Source organism: Ursus maritimus, unplaced genomic scaffold (assembly GCF_017311325.1).
Source record: "Ursus maritimus isolate PB19 unplaced genomic scaffold, ASM1731132v1 scaffold_18, whole genome shotgun sequence".
NCBI classification, from domain to species: domain Eukaryota; kingdom Metazoa; phylum Chordata; class Mammalia; order Carnivora; family Ursidae; genus Ursus; species Ursus maritimus.
In genome coordinates this window covers 46,094,203-46,113,430 of record NW_024424230.1, presented here as the reverse complement: position 1 = coordinate 46,113,430, position 19,228 = coordinate 46,094,203, and the positions used below count along the sequence as shown (strand labels likewise).

Genomic DNA, 19,228 nt, shown 5'->3' with positions numbered 1-19,228 from the left:
CCTGGAACCCCCCCCCCCCCGCTTTATCTGGGACCCTGATCCTAGGTGAGACTTCTGAAGTCCCTACCTTCTAGGTTGGGTCCTGCTCTTTGACAACCCCCCCCCCCACCTGCTAGCTGGGACCTTGCTTGTCAGGAATTCTGCACGGAGTTGCTGGGAATTATGTTTGCCACAAATGGTCCTCTGCACAGCATGTCCTCTGGCCTCACCCCAGTCCACTACAAAGGACCCTTGATGCTGATGCTGGATGGAATTGGGCAGGAAAATATTATGCTATGTTACTATAGACCAGAGGCCCCTCTAGAGGCTTCAAATTCTACTATTAGTTCCTGTGGGCACAGACATTGTACAGGCCTAAAGCCCGGGCCTGCGCAGAAACGCTCCCGGGAGACAGACGGAAGCTCCATCTAGTCTCGGAGTATATTCAGGAATAATGGAGCTGTTTCACATGGGTTCCTGGTCCTTGGTGAGCAGGTTGGCAGGGAGCCAGAGGATCCTCTATGGTCAGGAGGCAGAGGAGATCTAAGAAACTGTACGTTATCTACAAGCTTGCTTGTTACAGCTCCCGTGCGTAACCTTTACCGTTGAAAAAGGCTTATATCCTCAAACTGTGTTGTCAAGTTTTGGTCAATCGCGTTAGCGTTCTATGTGTCATCCATACAGTTCTAAAATCCTGGTCTCATTCCTCCTCTCTCCAGGTTGGTCCCCACTGAATTCTCAGGTGGCTGAGGTTGTATGGACTATTATGACTGCTAGTGCCCCAGGCTAGCCCCCAAAGGCCATCTTATTCATTATGGAGCAGGACTGCAGGCCCATGTTCATGATACCACAGCATCAAAACACTCTCTTTCCCCACCGCTCCTGGGAGAAGCTGTGTTCTGAGCCCTCAGCTGGCAGTATTGGGAACACAGGGCAGGCACCCATGGGGACAGCTACAGTGTGGAGAGTGGCTACTGGGGCCGTTGGTTACCCTCTCCTGAGGCATCCGCGTCACAGTCCCAGAGCAGAACTCCACCCCTGGAGCAGAAGATTGCTTCTGTATTAGCTGAGAAGTCATTTCCTCTGGGAAGCTTCCAGTAGCATTTATTACTTCCCTGCTGATAGCTAGCTCTTGTCACTGTATTTCAATTTCTTATTTAATTCTCTTTATTCCTCACTACACTCTGAGCTCTTTGAAGGCAGAGATCATGGGAACTCCCTTCACCACTGTCTCCCCAGAGCACAGCACTGTGCGTGGTATCTAGTAGGTACTCAGTATGTGTTGAATGAATGACGGTGAGGAACACCCCCTTCCAGAGTCCTGGGTGGCGGCCCGAATCCCAACACCCTTGCTTCTAGAGCGGCCTCTAAGAGGCTGGCTTCTGTGGGGTGGCTGGTGGATGGTGGGATGGGGGTGGGGTTCCCTGACAATGACTCCCAGCTGTCTAAGGGCTTCTGGTGTATGAAACTCCAGCACGGGCAGTCTCTCTATATCTCTATACAGGCAAGTAGCTTTAGGGAGAATCCAAAGTCCAGCATTTTGGTCACTGGAAATTCCCCGTAACCATTATTGCTGAAATCCCAGCAGACAAACAAAGAATTGCATGTTTTTTCAGTTTCCATATGCTACTGGGTGGCTTAGCAAGGAAGATCGATCTCTTCAGGAAGTCTGTGTCCAGGGTCTAAAGATAAGAGCATACGTCTGATTTCAGCTGGCTTATCACACAGCCAGGCCAGCTGATGGAAAACAAATCCGAGTATCTCAGGAAGAGATAAGCAGAAGTGCTGTCTTCAAGCACTCTAATGGTAAGAACAAGGAAATAATAACCCCACATGCTAAGTAAAAGGAAAATAAAAGAGACTCTTGGCATGTTGTCTAATTGCACCTCTTAATGGTTCCTTTTCAAAATGTCATGAAAAAGGTTCTCTGTGTTTGCTTTCATTATTAAAGAAATTAACACAGCAATAGATACTTATAAAAGCTCAAATAGTATATAAGTATAAAGTGAAATGCTTTTCATACCTTCCTTTATCGATAAGCACCACTCCCACTTCCTCCTTTAAAAGTTCACAGTTTAGTGTTCTCTCAAGACCTCCCCTACGCGGCTCTCCCCCCCAGGCTCTACCCCTGACTGCCAATGCGGATGCTGAGCAGGAAACAATGGGTACTGGGCATCTTCCCCACCACGTTTGACCTAATTGTAAACTAAGGATTTGGGCCTATAAAAAATGTAGGTTGGTTTGGAACAGCGGTGCAAAGTCCTATTAACAACATTTCCCCCTCTCCCTTCTACTCTCCAAAGAAAGCTCGAGCAGTCGTCAAGATACGCACATCTGCCGTGTGCAGGAGAGCAGTAAACTCCTAGGACGTTGATGTTTTTAGGACAGCTCTCTGATGGCAGAGCCCATAACTCTACTCCCCGCCTACTACCCCCAGCCCCATCCTGGAAGCCGCACCACTGTTAGCTCACAACCACCGACGGTAGAGCCAGGGTTTTTAGAACAGTTCTCTGGGTCTAGATGCACTGCTCGTTCCCACCTACTGACAGCTTCGCACGCCCTCGCTGCGCCGAGATAGGAAGAGAGGGGCTGGGGCCAGCCTGAGCGACGAGACTCCTGCCAGAGCCTGGCTCTTCCTCGCAATCCCTTTCAAAGGCATGTGAGCATCTGATAGAGTCCTCAGGTACACAGCACACAGCAGGTGCTCAGTGTAAGTACCGCCAACGTCCTTTTACAGGTGAAACAAATCTGGCCCAGGGTGCACGGGACGGGTTATCTTGGCTTAGGTAGAAACTGCCTTTATCTCTTTTGCACAGGCGCCCAGAGGAGTTAAAAGATAGGGAGGGAAAGGCCGGTACCTTGTTTCTCAGGGCTGGGTCCGCCCCTGCTTCCAGGAGCAGCGCGACTGTTTTAATATTCCCACTGAGCACCGCCGCGTGGAGGGCCGATGTCCCATTCTAAGAGAAAACGACAGTGAGTGTCGGGAGTGGGCTCGCAGCCTTCGGCACCGAGCCCGGCTTTCATCGTAAACCAGCCTGAAGGAGGAGACTCAGGTCGGAGCTTTGCTCTCCCTCACAGTCCCTTTCCAAGGCCCCTCGGCATCTAATAGTGTCCTCGGGTCCACGGCGCACGGTCAGTACAAATACTGCCAAGGCCCTTCTGCAAGTGAAACAAGAGATCTGGCCCAGGGTGCACGTGACTTCACGATCAGTCCGTCGGTTTTAAATATATGAGAATTTGCTGCCGCAAAGGCAATAATGCTATGTCAAACATTTTGTTTTTTTCTTCAAGGACAACATATATAGTTTCCGTGCTTCCAGCCAGGCTGGAGAAATGGCTGGCAAGCCAATGGGCCGACCTGTCAGCCCAGCTACCTGCACTCCACTCCCTCAGGTGGGTGGGAGCCCCACTGTGGGGTTACAGGGTGAGCATGTGGGGTGAGGAAAACCCCAGGCCCTGAGCTGGAGCATTTTTTTTTTTTTAAAGAATGAATTTTTTTTTACCCCCAAATAAATCCAGTTTCTCTCCAGAGGTTTCTTTCTTTCTTTTTCTTTTTTTTTTTTAGATTTTATTTATTTATTTATTTATTTGACAGAGAGAGAGAGACAGCCAGCGAGAGAGGGAACACAAGCAGGGGGAGTGGGAGAGGAAGAAGCAGGCTCCCAGCGGAGGAGCCTGATGTGGGGCTCGATCCCAGGACTCTGGGATCACGCCCTGAGCCGAAGGCAGACGCTTAACGACTGAGCCACCCAGGCACCCCTGAGCTGGAGCATTTTTGAGCACAGAAGGGCCCGCTGGATGGGTTGCTGACATTTTAGGAAATGTACTGCAAATATTTATTGAACTAAGGAAGCATCTATGTGCAGCACGTAGCCAGATTCTGGGAGGGGAGAGCAAGAGACTATAACCAGCCTGATGTAAGAATGATGGGCCGTCACATGACATATGTTCCAGAAGGAGCGTATGTCTACAAAACCGTCTAAATACAAGCTTAGCTCCCACATTAGCTATTTACAATAATAATAATAAGCTATTTTCTTATTTTATAAAATGTAATGCCTGTAGAAAAATTCCAGCAAAGTAGCATTTTCCTTTCCAAAGCAGCACGTTTGCTTTTATAACATGTATGACAACTCACTTGTCTGATAACATTTCACCCATCTAAATCTTCACCAACTCGACAGCTTCATCTCTTCGCAACATGGCTGAGAATAAAGTACCAAGGTGAAAAAGAGCTCTTTGAAACGAGACTAGGTATTACAAAGTCCATTTCTGAAGCTCATTTCTTTTATTCATAGAATCCCCTTTCATCCACTATTCATTCTTACTTTACAAACAATGTTAATGAATGTAGCTTTCCGGCTTCCAAGCTCATGGAAGGTTAGAAGTCGCTCATTGGGACAGAGAGAAGGGCCAGCATTCTGACAACAGCAGTCCTGTATCAGCTGGTCACAAGAATAGAGCTTAAATATATTAAGATCAGATACAGACTGTCCAAAAAGGCTCTGGGATCATTCAAGGACAGGGTGACTTTTTATACATCAATAAAGCCTGAGGGCACATCCCCAAAAGTGCGAAGCCAATGTTCCAAGTTTAGAACAGGTTTCCTGTCCTCAATTTAAGAAAACAGTAGGGTATACTGGGGGTCTGCAAACTACAGCCTGTGGGCCAAATCTAGCCTGCGGCCTGTTTTTCTATGTCCTGGCAAACTAAGACTTGAAAAAATTAAAAGAACACTACTGTGTGAAAATATGAAATTCCAGAAATACAATGTCATAAATAGAGTGTTAGTGGCATGTAGCCATCCTTTGCCCTCCCCCACCCCCACCCCACCGTGGCTGCTTTCATGCTGCAGGAGCAGAGTTGAACAGTTCCAGCAGAGACTATATGGCCCACGAAGCCTAAAATATTTACTCCCTGGCCCTTTATTAAAAAAAAAAAATTGCCGGGGTGCCTGGGTGGCACAGCGGTTAAGCATCTGCCTTTGGCTCAGGGCGTGACCCCAGCGTTATGGGATCGAGCCCCACATCAGGCTCCTCTGCTATGAGCCTGCTTCTTCCTCTCCCACTCCCCCTGCTTGTGTTCCCTCTCTTGCTGGCTGTCTCTATCTCTGTCAAATAAATAAATAAATAAATCTTAAAAAAAAAAATTGCCACCCTCTGGTATATACCGTGATTTAGAAATAGCTTAGTCTCAAATGGTTAAAATTTAAAAGAGGCTTTTGGGGTTCTGTTTCCTGGCAGACCCAGCTCTCCAGAATGACATATTCTTTGAGGTGTCTGGATATGTGAGGCTTCTTTTCTTTCACCTAAGATAACAGTGTGGTTCTTTGCTGCAGATAATGAAGGGAAGAAACATAAGCACCTGTCCCCATGTTTCGTGGGACACAAATCATGTGTTTCATGAGTGGTGGAAGGTTTTAGTCGATTGATATATATATATGGATATAGATATAGATATCAAGGCAGTTTACTTTCCAAGTTAGCAATTTAATTACTACTATTTTTTCCCCCTTGGAAACCTAAGTAGCAACAGACTTTGGTTCCCTCTTCTTACCACCCCATTGCAACCAGTGCCCATGAATCTCCAACATTAAGAAATTGTAGGTAAGTTCTTTCAAGAACGCAACTAACCATGTGAATTACACTCGGCTTCTCCTGCAGTCCTCAGGTATGGGCTTCTGAATTTTTAGCCTCTCTTCTACAGATTGTAAAATTTCTGTTTAAGTCTTACCTTCAAAATGCCAAGGGTGGGTGAGAATTTCAGCAACTCTTCGATAACATCGTTATACCCTTTGTTGGCTGCTTTGAGTAATGCTGTCGTACCATCCTTAACAGAGAGGCAAAGAAAAGTTGACTATTAACATATGTGTGTGTTGGCTAAGAACTAGATGTTAGTTGAGAACCAGGAATATGCTTGTCAGAACAGGTGAAAGGAGTAAACCAAAGTACGAGTGGGCCATGTCTCCTAATCTAGGGGCCTTTTAGAGCATATTCAGTTCTCCATGAAAGAATGCTAGACAAAATATGTGACTTACTGTCTTAGAACCCTGCCATTTGGGAATTCACATGGTCCCAGTCCCTTAGAACACTGGGTAAGGGGCGAGGGGAGTATTAAGAATATATTTTAGGACATAGATGGACCAAAGAGTCATTGCAGTTTGTGACTTAGTGGATATTAATGTTAAACTATTTTTAATGATTTAAATAATTACTGAACTGTATTTACTGTTTTAAATTTTGAATGTGCCTTTCTTTTTGCTTTGTCTTATACACAGCCTTGCTCTAGTGTGCCCCATGTATCTGTCTGTGGGGGCTGGGGTGGGTCGATGGGGAGTAGGAAGGGGATCGATTGAAATCTGTTAAAAAGAAATGCAGAGACAAGTTCAAGAATTTATATTCAGCCTCTGTCATCACTTTTTGGCCTGGGAAGAGATTTTCCAAATTCCTTTTTTCCCCCTGCTTTTACGTATCAATTGCTGTGTTTGGAGTATTCAGCTCACAGAGTTCTTTAGTAAAGGAAATATCCCAGCCTCGTCTGAAGGTTTAGCTGGAATCAGGAAGAAAGAAAATAAGATTACAGGGTTTTTCTTTTCTGGTTTCAGAGATGTGGGAAGAAGAGATAGAGTGGGAGAGAGGACAGTGGAGTAGGCAGGAATGTGTCTTTACCCCTTTCTGGGCTCGGACTTGGAGAAGGGAGGCGGGTCACATAGCAAGGGTAATACTAAGGGAAAAAGGCCAGACACTGTAAAAACCAAACCAAAACCAAAAAAGTGAATGACATTGTGTGGTCAGGCAGCAGGGTCTCCCCAAGCTGCCCTTAGTTCCTATGGGCCGCAGGGCCTGCTGTGGGGCCCATCGAGGCACATTTCGGTGACATTAGCATTGCTAGGTGGAGGCCAATGGGGGATGTGGTGCAGGGGTCTGCAGCGAGGGAAACCGGGTGAGGCGGAGCCCCAGGAGCACTACCGGACCCCATAACACAGAGGCTGCGTGCCACCTGCATCGCGGTCCAGGGCCAGCGGGAGGCGCAGCGCCAGGCGTAGGACACCCTGGAGGACAGCCCGACGCCCCGGCTCCTACCTCCCGCATCCTCCCGGGTTCATCCAGGAGTCAGCACAGGTGGAGCAGGATCTCCGAGGATTAAACATTTTATCCCTGGGGGGACTGGGCAGCACTTGCTAAGTTTCAGCTGACGCGGACATTTACTTTGTTTTTCTGCTGAAGAGCCAGTGGAGGGTGGGCGAAAACCCAGGGGAATTACAGACCAAATAAAGGCGCGTTTTCTCCGCACATCCAGGCCGGGCTGAATTTTGGAGCTTCGGTGCACGCACTACCCCCCCAACCCCGCCGCGCCCACGGGCCACAGCTGTAGCTCAGACTCACGTTGCGGGCGGCGTCCCGCTCGGCTCCGCGCAGCAGCATGACCCTCACCACCTCGCTGTGGCCCATCTGCGACGCGATCCACAGCGGCGCCGTCCCGTCCTGCTGGCGAGAGGACACGCTTGCTCACACCAGGCCATCCAGCAGCCGCCGAGCAGCAAGGTAGCACCCACAAACAGCGCCCCCGACACATGAGGACGGGGATTTTAACCCATTTACACAGACGGGCATCTGGCAGTGCCTGGAACACCTGCGTGATTGCCAATACTCGGGTTTGGGCTTATAATACAGCCATTTTATGACACGATCTTTTAGCCCGCAGTGTGGTGCAGGACTTCACGCAACACGGAGTGGGAAAGCAGTTGAGTTCCTCACCAAGGCAGAACCAAATTTGACAAAGCCAGGGTGGAGAGGCCAGCATGTATTTATTTCCCCCAGATTCCATCAGTTTGTTTGCTTTACTGGTAGATTCACACAACACACCCTGCTTAGTGGGGGCCCTCGTTCCTGCAGGAGGAGGGCAGTTTCCTTGGAGGTGATGTGTGAGGGTCAGAGAACGAAAGACATTTCTCCCACTCTTCTATTCTGGTGTCTAGAATCCCCCACAGCCATGTCATTTTTAGGGACTTTAGTTTTACCCAGGATGTGATATGGTTTCTTCTGGGAGGGGATGCACACTAGCGAGTTATAGCAGGGCGACATTTTTGGTAATATTTCCTGTGTATTGTTCCCCCAAAAGAGCCTGTTTAAGTGAGTCCTACACCAGGAAGCGGAGGGGTGTTGCTCCAGCGAAGAAAAGGTGAAACATCCAAGGGAGGGAGAAGGATTTGATAGGAGGGTGGTTCCTGCCAGACGGAAAGGAAAACAAAACCCTTCTAGTGCTGGAAGGAAGCTCTAGAGAGGGCGTGGGGGAGCTGGAGGTCAGAGACGCGAGTGTCCATGTTTTCCTCCTGGCTTGAATCTGGGTTAGGTAAGCACCCAGATAAATTATGGTGAATTTCAGATGGAAAAGGATTTTCTCCTGTTCTTGGGATGAAACCCAGGAAAACTGCAGGCCTCTTAGAGAAGCCCTGCTCCTGGCTGGTGCCTGAGAGAGATAATAGAAATGGGTGAGGGAGTCTGGGCCAATGGGCCAAAGACATCCCCCAGTACCCCTGGTCCTCATCAACGAGACATCTGTGCACCCGGGAGTCCTGGCCTGCCTGTGGGAAATTGGAAGTGCTGGGTAAAGAGTGGCCCGGAGTCAGCCTGGGGCTGGGAAGATAAGGCCAGAGAAGGTCATGATTTCACGATGACAGGTCAACAAGGTACCAGTTCAGGATACTTATAGACAGGAAAGGCTGGACAAACCAGCACAAGGACCAGACATGAGTGTCCCCACCCCACCTTAATGCCAGGGTGATAGTCTGACCTCTGAGGACTTAGGCCACTTTGGAAAGAAGGGCAATGAGGAAGGTGGAGGAACCATAACCCACTAAACTTGGGCTCTGAGGTAATGACAGTAATATGGCCCCATGGGAGTGTTTTGGTCAGATAAGACTGAATTACTCATCAGTGGGAATGGGGGCTGAAGAGCAAGATGATTCAGTTAGAGAACATAAAGCTTCATTTTCTGCTGTAGTATATAATTTCAACTCCAGTCTACTAGCCACAGCAGACACAGGATTCTCGCCCATTGCTGTCCCAGCAAAGGGACAGAGGACAAAGAGGCCTGAGTGGGGTGGTGGGGGATGGCAAATCAGGAGCCTAGAAGGATCTGGGGGTGCTGCGGGGTGGTAGGAGGACAGTGGCACCCCTGTGTCTTGGGAGAGATGGGGAAGAGGTGCTGAATGAAACAAGATGGAAGAAGGACAAATACTTAGAGCCCTTAATGCTTTTACAAGGGCTCCTTGGGAATATTCTTGAATCTGAAGATGATTTCTTATTAGCAACAGAATTAATACCCTCCTTTGTACTTTCCTTTACAAAGCATGTCTACATTCATTACTTAATTTGTTTCTCCCAATTTAGAATCATTCATTCCTTCATTCACTCAACCAACCAATAATTATTAAGTATCTTCTAAGTCTCTGGCAGAATACTAAAGAAGACATGGTCTCTGGCCTCAACGGAACCCAGTCTAGTGGAGAAGACACATGGAAATTTCAGGATGATTACAGTGCTTTAATAAAGTATGGACAAAAGTGCCCAAGATGAACCAGGAGAGGGGCCTGCTTACTGTGGGGCAGTTATGGGGATCAATTGATATCTGAGCTAGGCCTTAAAGGAGGACTAGGATTTGCTGGGGGTGGGGGGAGCACATTCCATGTAGAAGGAAGAGCATTTACAGTCACAGGGGCTTGGACAGGCGTGGTTGGTTCGGGCAGTGTCGGAAATCCAGCGGACTGTGGCCCGAGGGATATGCGCTGGAATGGGGGCGGGGTGGAGGGGGCAGGAGAGGGGAGTGGGGTGCTGGAAGCTCTTGTCCCTCCTTACCTGCTCTGGGCTCACTTGTTCTTTGTCACTATGTCCACCAGAGGGCAGGCAAGGAAAGGCAGCCAGCGCAAAGAGGCCAGCTGGTGGCTTGTTCAAGGTGCCTTCTAAGGGCTTGCTTGTTAGTAAAATGATTTTGATACTAACATGTGGAAAAATGTTGAGAGGTGGTATATTGGGAACAAATATTAATAGGATCAGTTCATAACAGTAATGCTAACACTGAACTTTTATCACTTTAATTGCAATAGTCACGGTAGGTGGAAAAAGAAGGCACCACCTCCGGGTTATGTGACCTTAGCCAAATCACCCTGCGCCTCTGTTCTCGTCTGCGAAAATGTTAGCCTCTCAGAGATACACATGGAAACGTGTAGGAAGGTGCTGAGCACAGGACTGGCTAGCGTGGGCTTAGAAAATACGGTATCTGAATCTGCATATTTATCCTGAAAAACAATAAGCACCTTAATTTGTACTTTTGTTTATAAAACATTCCATGTGCTTTTTTTGATTTCCCCAGTTTTCCTGTGAGATAACTGATGGAACAGGTAGGAATGATTGGTAAAATGAGATTTGCAGTTAAACCCAGGAAGTTGAATGTGAGTTGGAGCATTATTGTCAAATCAAAGTATTTATTAGTTGATGATCTAGTTTGTGGAGAGAGGTCTTCCCCTTCTTCTGTACACCTCAGTTCCTGGTTTCTCTTATTTTTTCCTACTACTATAATGGTCAGAGTCTTCATTATAAAGATGACTTCACAATGAAAATGATAGAAATTAAGTCAACTTGGCTCCTTTTTGTTGAGTTTTGAGAGAACTGGAGTTGGAAAAACATTTAAAAATTCATATGTTTTTGAATACTTCCTGACAAAAATACACAGTTTTAAAATTTGTTAAAACAAATAAATTACAGTGAAATAAATCACAGGAAGTTGGGACCTCTCTGGCACCTTTTTAAGAAAAGGAAAGAGGACACTTAGCTTGAAGAACAGGATATTCACGGGGTTATGACAGCTGTCATTTACTGTTTGTGTGCAAACCAAGCAGAAAAGGATTTAGACCGATTTTGCATACCAAGTGGCACAAAGAGGGCTGATGGGTAAAAGCTACGTGAGACTTTGGCTCGGTGTAAGACAGCAGTGGTGAGGGCTGGTTAAAGACTCAATAGTAGTAATGAGCTCCCCACGCCTGGAGGGGTTCAGCAGTGGCTGATTACCACTCAGCAGGAGTGTTAGAGGATTCATGTACCTGATAGATGGTTACACAGGTGATGTGTATGGCTCCTTCTGACTGGGTTATCCCCTCCTTCCAGCTGAGATAATGTTTTCAAGTATCCTCTAATACATTTTTACAGATAGATCACAGCATGAGATGAAGCATATGACATGATTTGTATTAGAAAGTAAATGTTGGATCATTTTAGCTAGCGTCCTAAAGATGATTTAGAAAATGCATTAAAACCATTTTATTCCATGGGAATGAATATATTTAGTGGCACTAGCTTTTTGCTTCTGCTGCTTCTGGTCCTCACACTTAAGCTACTTCCATCTATAGGCTCAAGCCAAACAGAAAGTCTTGGGGACCAATTAATTCTAAGTTGGAGGCCCAAGAAATCTAAGGAATCTCATTGGTAGCAGAGGGGGTTCAATACCAAGACAACTTTGCTACCAGCCCTACCCTGACCTGGAGCCCAGTTCTCATTACTGGGTCCCTGCCTGGTGTCTCCAGGCCAGATAACAGATCTGTAAAAGATGATACCAGATGCCTGCACTGCCCAGCCTGACCCCATTCTCCCCATCCACAGGTGCTCAGATCAAGGACGGACAGTCCAACCAGTCCACTGTGGCCTGGTGTGCAGAGCTTAGTGGCAACTATGACATCACTATCCCAAGAGTTTGGTAGTCTGACTTATGAACTTAGGGACTACATACAAGATGAGTAGGGAGAGGATGCTAGAAAAAAAAGGAGCAGGAAGGGGCACCTGGGTGGCTCAGTCATTAAGCATCTGCCTTCGGCTCAGGGTGTGATCCCAGAGTCCTGGGATTGAGCCCCACATCGGGCTCCCTGCTCCGCTGGGAGCCTGCTTCTTCCTCTCCCACTCCCCCCTGCTTGTGTTCCCTCTCTCACTGGTTGTCTCTCTCTCTGTCAAATAAAAAATTAAAATCTTAAAAAAAAAAGGAGTAGGAAGAGAGAAAGAAAGGCAAGAGGGGACTTTGAGATGACAGAGACTACATGGCTCATAAGAGAAAGAGTGCAACCCTGATTTCTGATGGGTTTCTCTTCCAATGGGGCCTAGATGAAATAGAAATCATAATAGCAAAGGCACCATAATTATCCTTGTTTAACAGATGAAAAAACACTGGACTAAATCAAAATAAATAGCTTCTACATGGCAAAGGAAATAATCGACAAAACTAAAAGACATCCTACAAAATGGGAGAAGATATTTGCAAATAGAATATCTAATAAAGAGTTAGTATTCAAAATATATAAAGAAGTGATACAACGCAACACCCAAAAAACAAATAATCCAGTTAAAAAATGGGAAAAGACATGAACAGACATTTCTCCAAAGAAGGCCTACAGATGGCCAACAGACACATGAAAACATGGCTCAACATCACTCATCATCAGGGAAATGAAAATCAAAGCCACAATGAGATACCACCTCACACCTGTCAGAATGGCTAAAATCAACAACACAAGAAACAACAGGTATTGGTAAGGATGTGGAAAAAAAGGAAATCTCTTACACTGCTGGTGGGAATGCAAACTGGTGCAGCCAAGGTGGAAAACAGTATAGAGGTTCCTTAAAAAATTAAAAATAGAATTACTATATAATCCAGTAATTCCACTACTGAATACCCCAAAAATATGAAAACACTAATTTGAAAAGATATATGCACCTCTATATTTATTGCAGCATTACCTATTATAAGCAAAATATGGAAGTAATTGAAGTGTTCATCGACAGAAGAATGGATAAAGATATACACACACGTATACACACACACACAATGGAATCTTGACATTCGCAACAACAGGGATGGACCTATAGGGTTAAGTGCAATCAATCAGTCAGAGAAAGACAAATACCGTATGATTTCATTCATGTATGGAATTTAAGAAACAAAACAAATGAGCAAAGGATAAAAAAGGAGAGAAAGACAAGCTAAGAAACAGACTGTTAATTATAGAGAACACACTGATGGTTACCAGAGTGGGTTGGGGGGAGATGAGTGATACAGGTGAAGGGATTAAGAGTATACTTATCATGATGAGTACTGAGCAATATATAGAACTGTGAATCACTATATTATATACCTGAAACTAATATAACACTGTATGTTAACTGTATTGGAATTAAAATAATAATAAGAGAAAGCCAAAAGAAACCCCTGAAATTCAGGGAATGTAAATGACTTGCTCAAGGTCATGCAATTAACAAGCAAAATGGACTATGTTTCATTCCTTAAGTATCCATATCCCCATAATTCACAAGCTACTCTCCACCCAGAGACGTGGATGTGGTTCCTTAGCTGGCCCTTACAGTCTTCCTGGGACTGGTGTCCTGGCCATGAGCTCGGGCCCTACATCTGAGCTGTGTTCTGGTTTGCAGCCACTGATCACTATGTCTTCAGCCTTCCAGGCCTCACTGGAGCTCTGCTCAAACCATGGGGTATCTTCTGGAGTGAATATACCTTTTCAGAGTGCCTACCATGGGCAGAGGGCATGCAAGCAAGTGGGGCCTCCCTGTTGCTGTCTGCTTCCACCCCCAAGCTCTCAGGACACTGTGGCAATCCGTTAGCCCTACTTTCTCCCATTGCCCACCACTGGGTTTGCCCCTCCAAGCTTGCAACCTGGGAGGACCATCACTATCCCAGCATCTCTGCATACAAGTGCAAACCAAGGCTAACGAAGACACTTTAGAAGATGACCTTTCTGTCAGGCTTCAAAGAGATCCTGATTAGCACACTGAAAGGACAAGTTAGAGATGAGTGATGACAGGCCAGACTCAGCCGTGGGTAAACACTCAGACCCTTGCCCCTCTATGACAGTACTGTTTAATAAGGTGGATGAGGTGTGTCGGGACAAGTATATATCAAAGCATTTTGTTGACAGAAAAACAGACTAAATAGCCATCTTAGCTGGTGATTAAAAAGGCTTGACGTGTTATCAACTCTACCTGCCGTGGTCACATGGAAAGGACTGAAGATGAGTTTTTAGCTTGACTATAGAGTACAATGATCTCGGTGACTCTTGACCTCTTCAGGACAAACTAGGAGGAAATATTTTTCACGTTTCAAATCAAGATCTTAGTCTTTCCGAAGTCTGCCTATGGCTTTGCGATTCTGATTCCTTCTCACAAAACCCTAGAAAGGTTTTCAGTTAGTTCACCCACGATAGGGTTACAAGGAAAAGCCATTCCTACTAGTGGTCAGATTCCCCGCAGCTCAGGTCAAATGTCGGCTGAATCATTTCAGGGCAACTCCATTAACATGCTGTCACAGGGCACCATAAAATGTCAGGACCCCGGAGAATGGCAAGGGCAAAAATCATAAATCAGATCTATCTAAAAACATTAAGAAATGAAATTGGGCAAACATCCTTGTCTTTATTTTATAAATTCAAGACTTTTCTGACAGGGACTCCATGCGTCAGCTGAGATGTCAGAATACAACCCTGGTTTCCAAATGCCCTGCCAATGTCATAGTCTACCATGCATAGGCCATTTTAATGGAAACCTTTAATTATGCTATTTTTTTTTAACCTCCTCATAACTTGTGACAAAGTCAGCCGGGACTACTATCACTTTTGCCATATTTATGACCCTGCTTGTTTTCTAGGAAGGGAATTAAATATGTGGAGTTTACTTTTTTTTTTTTTTTTTTTTTTTTTGCCGAGTTTACAGTTTCAAAGAAGACAGAATTTGGGCTAGTCTGACCTGGCTAGACAACCTTTCATTATCAGCTCACGGCAGGTAATAAAAACATTATGGCTTTAAGGTACAGTGGGGTTAATATCCCCTATAAAAAGGAAAAATCTATTGCTTTTTTTCCTCCAAAGCTATTCTTATTTTATTAAACACCCTTTCCCTCAATAGCAACCTTTTCAGAGCTGGACTCATAATTCCAAACAATTGCATTAGAAGCAAGTTTTTGCAGGGCATGTCACTTGCTCTTTGATCCGAGGAAGGGGTCCTCCCACGGCCGGACTAGGTCATTTTTGACCAGGTCATCCTCACCGTGAGGAATGAAAACAGCCATGGGGGTGTGGCCACCATGGTGCTGTTAGCTCACTCTTTAATTTCTTGGCTTCAGTGTCATCTTATGACTCAACTTGGGTTCGAGTGGCCACGATCCATGCACTGTTTGAAATATAATCTCTTATATCAACTTATTTTTTTAATGAATAGTACCTTAGGCATATGGTTAATGCAATTAATTTTACAAACAGATTTGTCCAAGTGCCAGAGATTATTTCAGAAAGATGTACAGAGAAGCCTGATAATCTTGACAGTCTTTCATTTCTAAATTCACAGTGGTACCCTCAATAATGGCCTCCGAATTAAACTTCCGCAATCTAAAAATGACCAGCTCTGTTTATTAACTTCCAGCAAAGTGAAGCGTCTGATTCAGAATCAAGCAACACCTTCAAAATAAGAAGGACCAACAAGAAAATATTCAACTGCAATCAGCAAATATCAACACTGGCAGGTATGGAAGTGCAACTTTTTCTAAAAGCTTCCTTTCCCATGAGTATTCCTGGGGCCATCTAAATCTAAGACTATCTTTAAATTCTAACAACTTAATGTCACATTCATAGCAGTATCTGGCATATGTTAAGTGCTTAAGAAATACTGAGTATTGAATAAAACAGTTATTAAAAAGGGGGAGCTTGAAGCGATTGTCAGAATCATCCTGTCCAGCCTCCTAATTTTCAGAGGAAGGAAGAGAAGTCCAGAGAGGTTGATTCACTTGTTCCAAACCACACAGCTAGCTACTGGCAGAGCTGGATCTAGAACTCAGGATTCCTGACCTCAAACCTACTTTGCCCAAGGCCCTTTCTCTTCTTAGGTTCCTATGCACTTGGACTTCCTAAAGACAAGAAGCCTGGGTTCAAGAGCTCAGACCAACCTTCCCTATGTGAACATGCAGGCATATGTTACATTACATATCAGGTTACCTTAAAGTGGGAATCTGCCTGGGTGTCACTGGGAAGAAATCAACTTGACATTCCCTTTAAGTATTGTTACTTTAATCTGAAATGTTTTGTTAAAAACAAATTAATTAGTGCAGAAATCATTCCTGTATAAGAGAAGCTAATTATAATGTCTTAGATTTGGATGGTTCTTTACTATTCATAAAGTGTGACCTACATTACCTGGTAGTTCTGTTCCTTTAAGTATCAATTGATTTGCTAGATGTTAGCTTGCTGTTGGTAAAATTAAGTCTCAATAGCGTTATAATTGTGAGAGATGAAGGTGTGGAAGCTACTAAGGATTCCCAGTGGGCTGAGGGGCTCGTCTTCGGCGTGGTGGAAGGAGAAGCAGAGGGACGGGACAGGGGCAAGGCTACCTGACTCACCTCTATTTACCTATGTCCCAGGCTAGCCCACTCTCATGACCTCAGTGCAGCCATAACTTATTTGAACAGGACGTGGCTGAGTACGTGCTTGACCTCAGACACCAAACACCTAAGTTTCAAAAACAGTAAATGGTGAGGTCAGCCTGATATCACAGGCTTGCAGGAGAGCCCAAAGCAAAGGACAGGAGAAACCCTAATCCACGATTAACTTCGTCACCGAGGCAAAAGCACTGACAGACACCCAGAGTTGACCAGTTATCTCAGGAGCTGCTGCAGGACAGCAGGCCCTCCCTGCGCCGCCGCTCTGCGCACGTGGACATTACCTGCCTTGGCTGGTTGACTCTTGCTCCTGAAGACAGCAACAATCGAATCACATCCAAGTAACCACCTTGGGCAGCCAGGAAGAGGGCAGTGGCTCCATCCTGAGATGTCAAAATGAAAGGGTTCAAATCAGCTTTCAGGTTTATTTTTAAAGAAATCCAATTAAAAATACGTCCATTTAATACAACTTTTCATTTCTGCCCCCCACTTTGTTTTCATATTCATGGTTAGTGTTTTATCCTTTGAAGAATAGTTCTAAAATATCACAGTAAGTCAGGTGGAAAGGTGATGTTTCAAATAGTCTTATAAGGTTAAGTTATAACAAACGTAATGACTGTTCACTCTACACAACAGTCATCACGGAGCTTATGATCCAGCCACTTGACAGCAGCACCCAGGCTGTCCAAATAGCCCGTCATCATTCTTCTCTCGTCTGCACATACTTCTCGTTAGCTGCCGTCTGCTTTCGTTGTGGGATCTTGGGGTTATCCCCTCTTCAATTAGTTTAACAAACACATGCATTTAATACAGTTTTCCGCTTAGTGTTAGTTTAAAAACAAACACAGAATAAAGTCTATTAATGAAAAACAGCAAACAAGTCCCCCAAACCTGTTTGGCATGTTTTTATGAATCAGAAACAAAAGTGTCCTTTTCATTAGATCTTTCCTACCCTCTTCTTTTTCTTGCTCCTTTATCCACATTCCCCCCAACACACCGTTTTTCCAAGCTTTGAAACAAAAGATGCTTCTAGAAAACTGCCCTGGTGAGACTATCCATGAACTTGCTCCCTGACAGCAGTCGACAGCAACAACACCTATGAACAACAAAGCAGTCCTGCAGAAAAGCTCAAAGCAAGCGCTTGCTTCCAGTTTTCTTTAGTGTTTTTTTCTTTCTTTTTTTTTTTTTTTTTCTGTTTAACTGAGTGTCTATGTCTTCTGGGTATTTCTTTCTTAAAGACATGTCACCGGTAGTGGCAGCAAACACAGCACTCAGCTCAGAGCAAGCATCCCCCCAGATGCTCACTTCACCTAGACGGCATTCACAGAGCGCGCTGAGCTTCGTTACTTTTGGACCGCAGTGGAAAACACCTCGCTAACCCAGTTAATTACCACCCCTCCCATCAGGAATGTTAACCACAAGTTAAAATACAAAACGCTTTTCCCTTCAAGTCCAACCAGGTGGACGGTGCTGGATTTCTGGTGGGTGTCAGCTGAGCTGCCAGACTCCTCTTAAGGCAATCATTAAAAAATTACTCAGCTTGTATAGATCTTTAAGCAGATGTGTGATAAGGGGATGAAATGTTCAGCTGCTCCTTACTGTGCTGCCACAGAAAATCCACCGTGCTCTTAGCAGTCATTAACTCTTGGAAATTTTCTAAAACGGATATCTAAGCATTGCTGTTTTTACTGTGCACGACACATTTCTGTTCCTAGAAGCTTTCGGGAGTCATTGACTGGGGGTCCTCCCTGTTTTAATTGTTTTTAGTGGAAACATTTATATTTGGACTGTTTGAATGAGGGTAAATGTCTTAACATGGAAGTTTCAGTGCATGAAATTTCTTGAGTCACTTCATAACAGAGAGGAATTTAGTACAGGAATGGGCTGTCCCCAAACTCTGCATTTCTAAGATTATGTGCCACCCGGGGTGAGCCTTTTGGCTGGAATGCTATCTAACAGTACAAATATGCCAGTCAATTTGGATTGCTGACATTATTGGTAACGGGATGAAAATCACAACTTACTTTCCTTTTCCAAAGACTCGGGCTCTTCCTGTTCAACCGCCCACACACACACACACACACACACACACACACACACACTCATTCATGCTCTCAGATATACTTCATTATATGCAGCCAAAGAAATAGCCAAAGCTATAGACCCGTGTCCTTAGACTTGGCCACCATCAGAACCATCTGTTGCCCAGTGGTGCCCTCAGAGATTCCGGCTTAGTCTAGGACGGGCCTGTAAGCTTTTTTTTTTTTTTTTTTTTTTTCCAGTTCCCTGCGTGATTCTAACGGAAGCCAGAGAGCTGAGAATCAGTCCTTCAGACCTGCATCGAGTAATTCAGTCATTCAAATGTGAAAGCCAAGGGTTCAAAGTTGTTATAGATTTTGAAGTGCAAAAGGGTGATGTTAGTTGCTAGGTACCTCAAAGAGGTCTCTGATGTGGCAGTCAATCATGTAAACTCAGGAAAGGGTGCTGAAATGTTGAAGTTCACACGGACACATCTCACTACGTGTCTATGAAGGTACAGTGCCGTAGCGCTAAATGTCTGGTGGCAGGATAGCCTAAAATACGATTCCTACGTAACTGGCAGTAGGAATTCTTCCACTCTCATGATGAGACTCTATCAAGTCAATTCATCTTCTCGTGCTTTATTTTTTTTTGCAGTCCAAAACCAGAATAATGTTTGCCATAAATCCTGTGGAATGACGGTGATAATTAAGAGAGCCTTTGGGCAATGTGCTAATTGTCAATTAGCTGCCAC

At 45.0% G+C, this 19,228-nt stretch overlaps 1 protein-coding gene across 7 annotated transcripts in view; it reads right to left on the bottom strand.

Moving 5' to 3' along the window:
• Positions 1-19,228, bottom strand: part of ANKRD29 (ankyrin repeat domain 29) — a 57,723-nt gene that overhangs the window by 8,022 nt on the left and 30,473 nt on the right. For all 7 annotated transcript variants that reach the window (XM_040632638.1, XM_040632639.1, XM_040632643.1 and 4 more), the window contains 4 exons: positions 16,740-16,838; positions 7,365-7,463; positions 5,713-5,808; positions 2,838-2,936 (listed from right to left, as the gene is read on the bottom strand). In XM_040632638.1, coding sequence (XP_040488572.1) covers positions 2,838-2,936; positions 5,713-5,808; positions 7,365-7,463; positions 16,740-16,838 — 393 coding nt within the window. The remainder of the gene's footprint in view (positions 1-2,837; positions 2,937-5,712; positions 5,809-7,364; positions 7,464-16,739; positions 16,839-19,228) is intronic.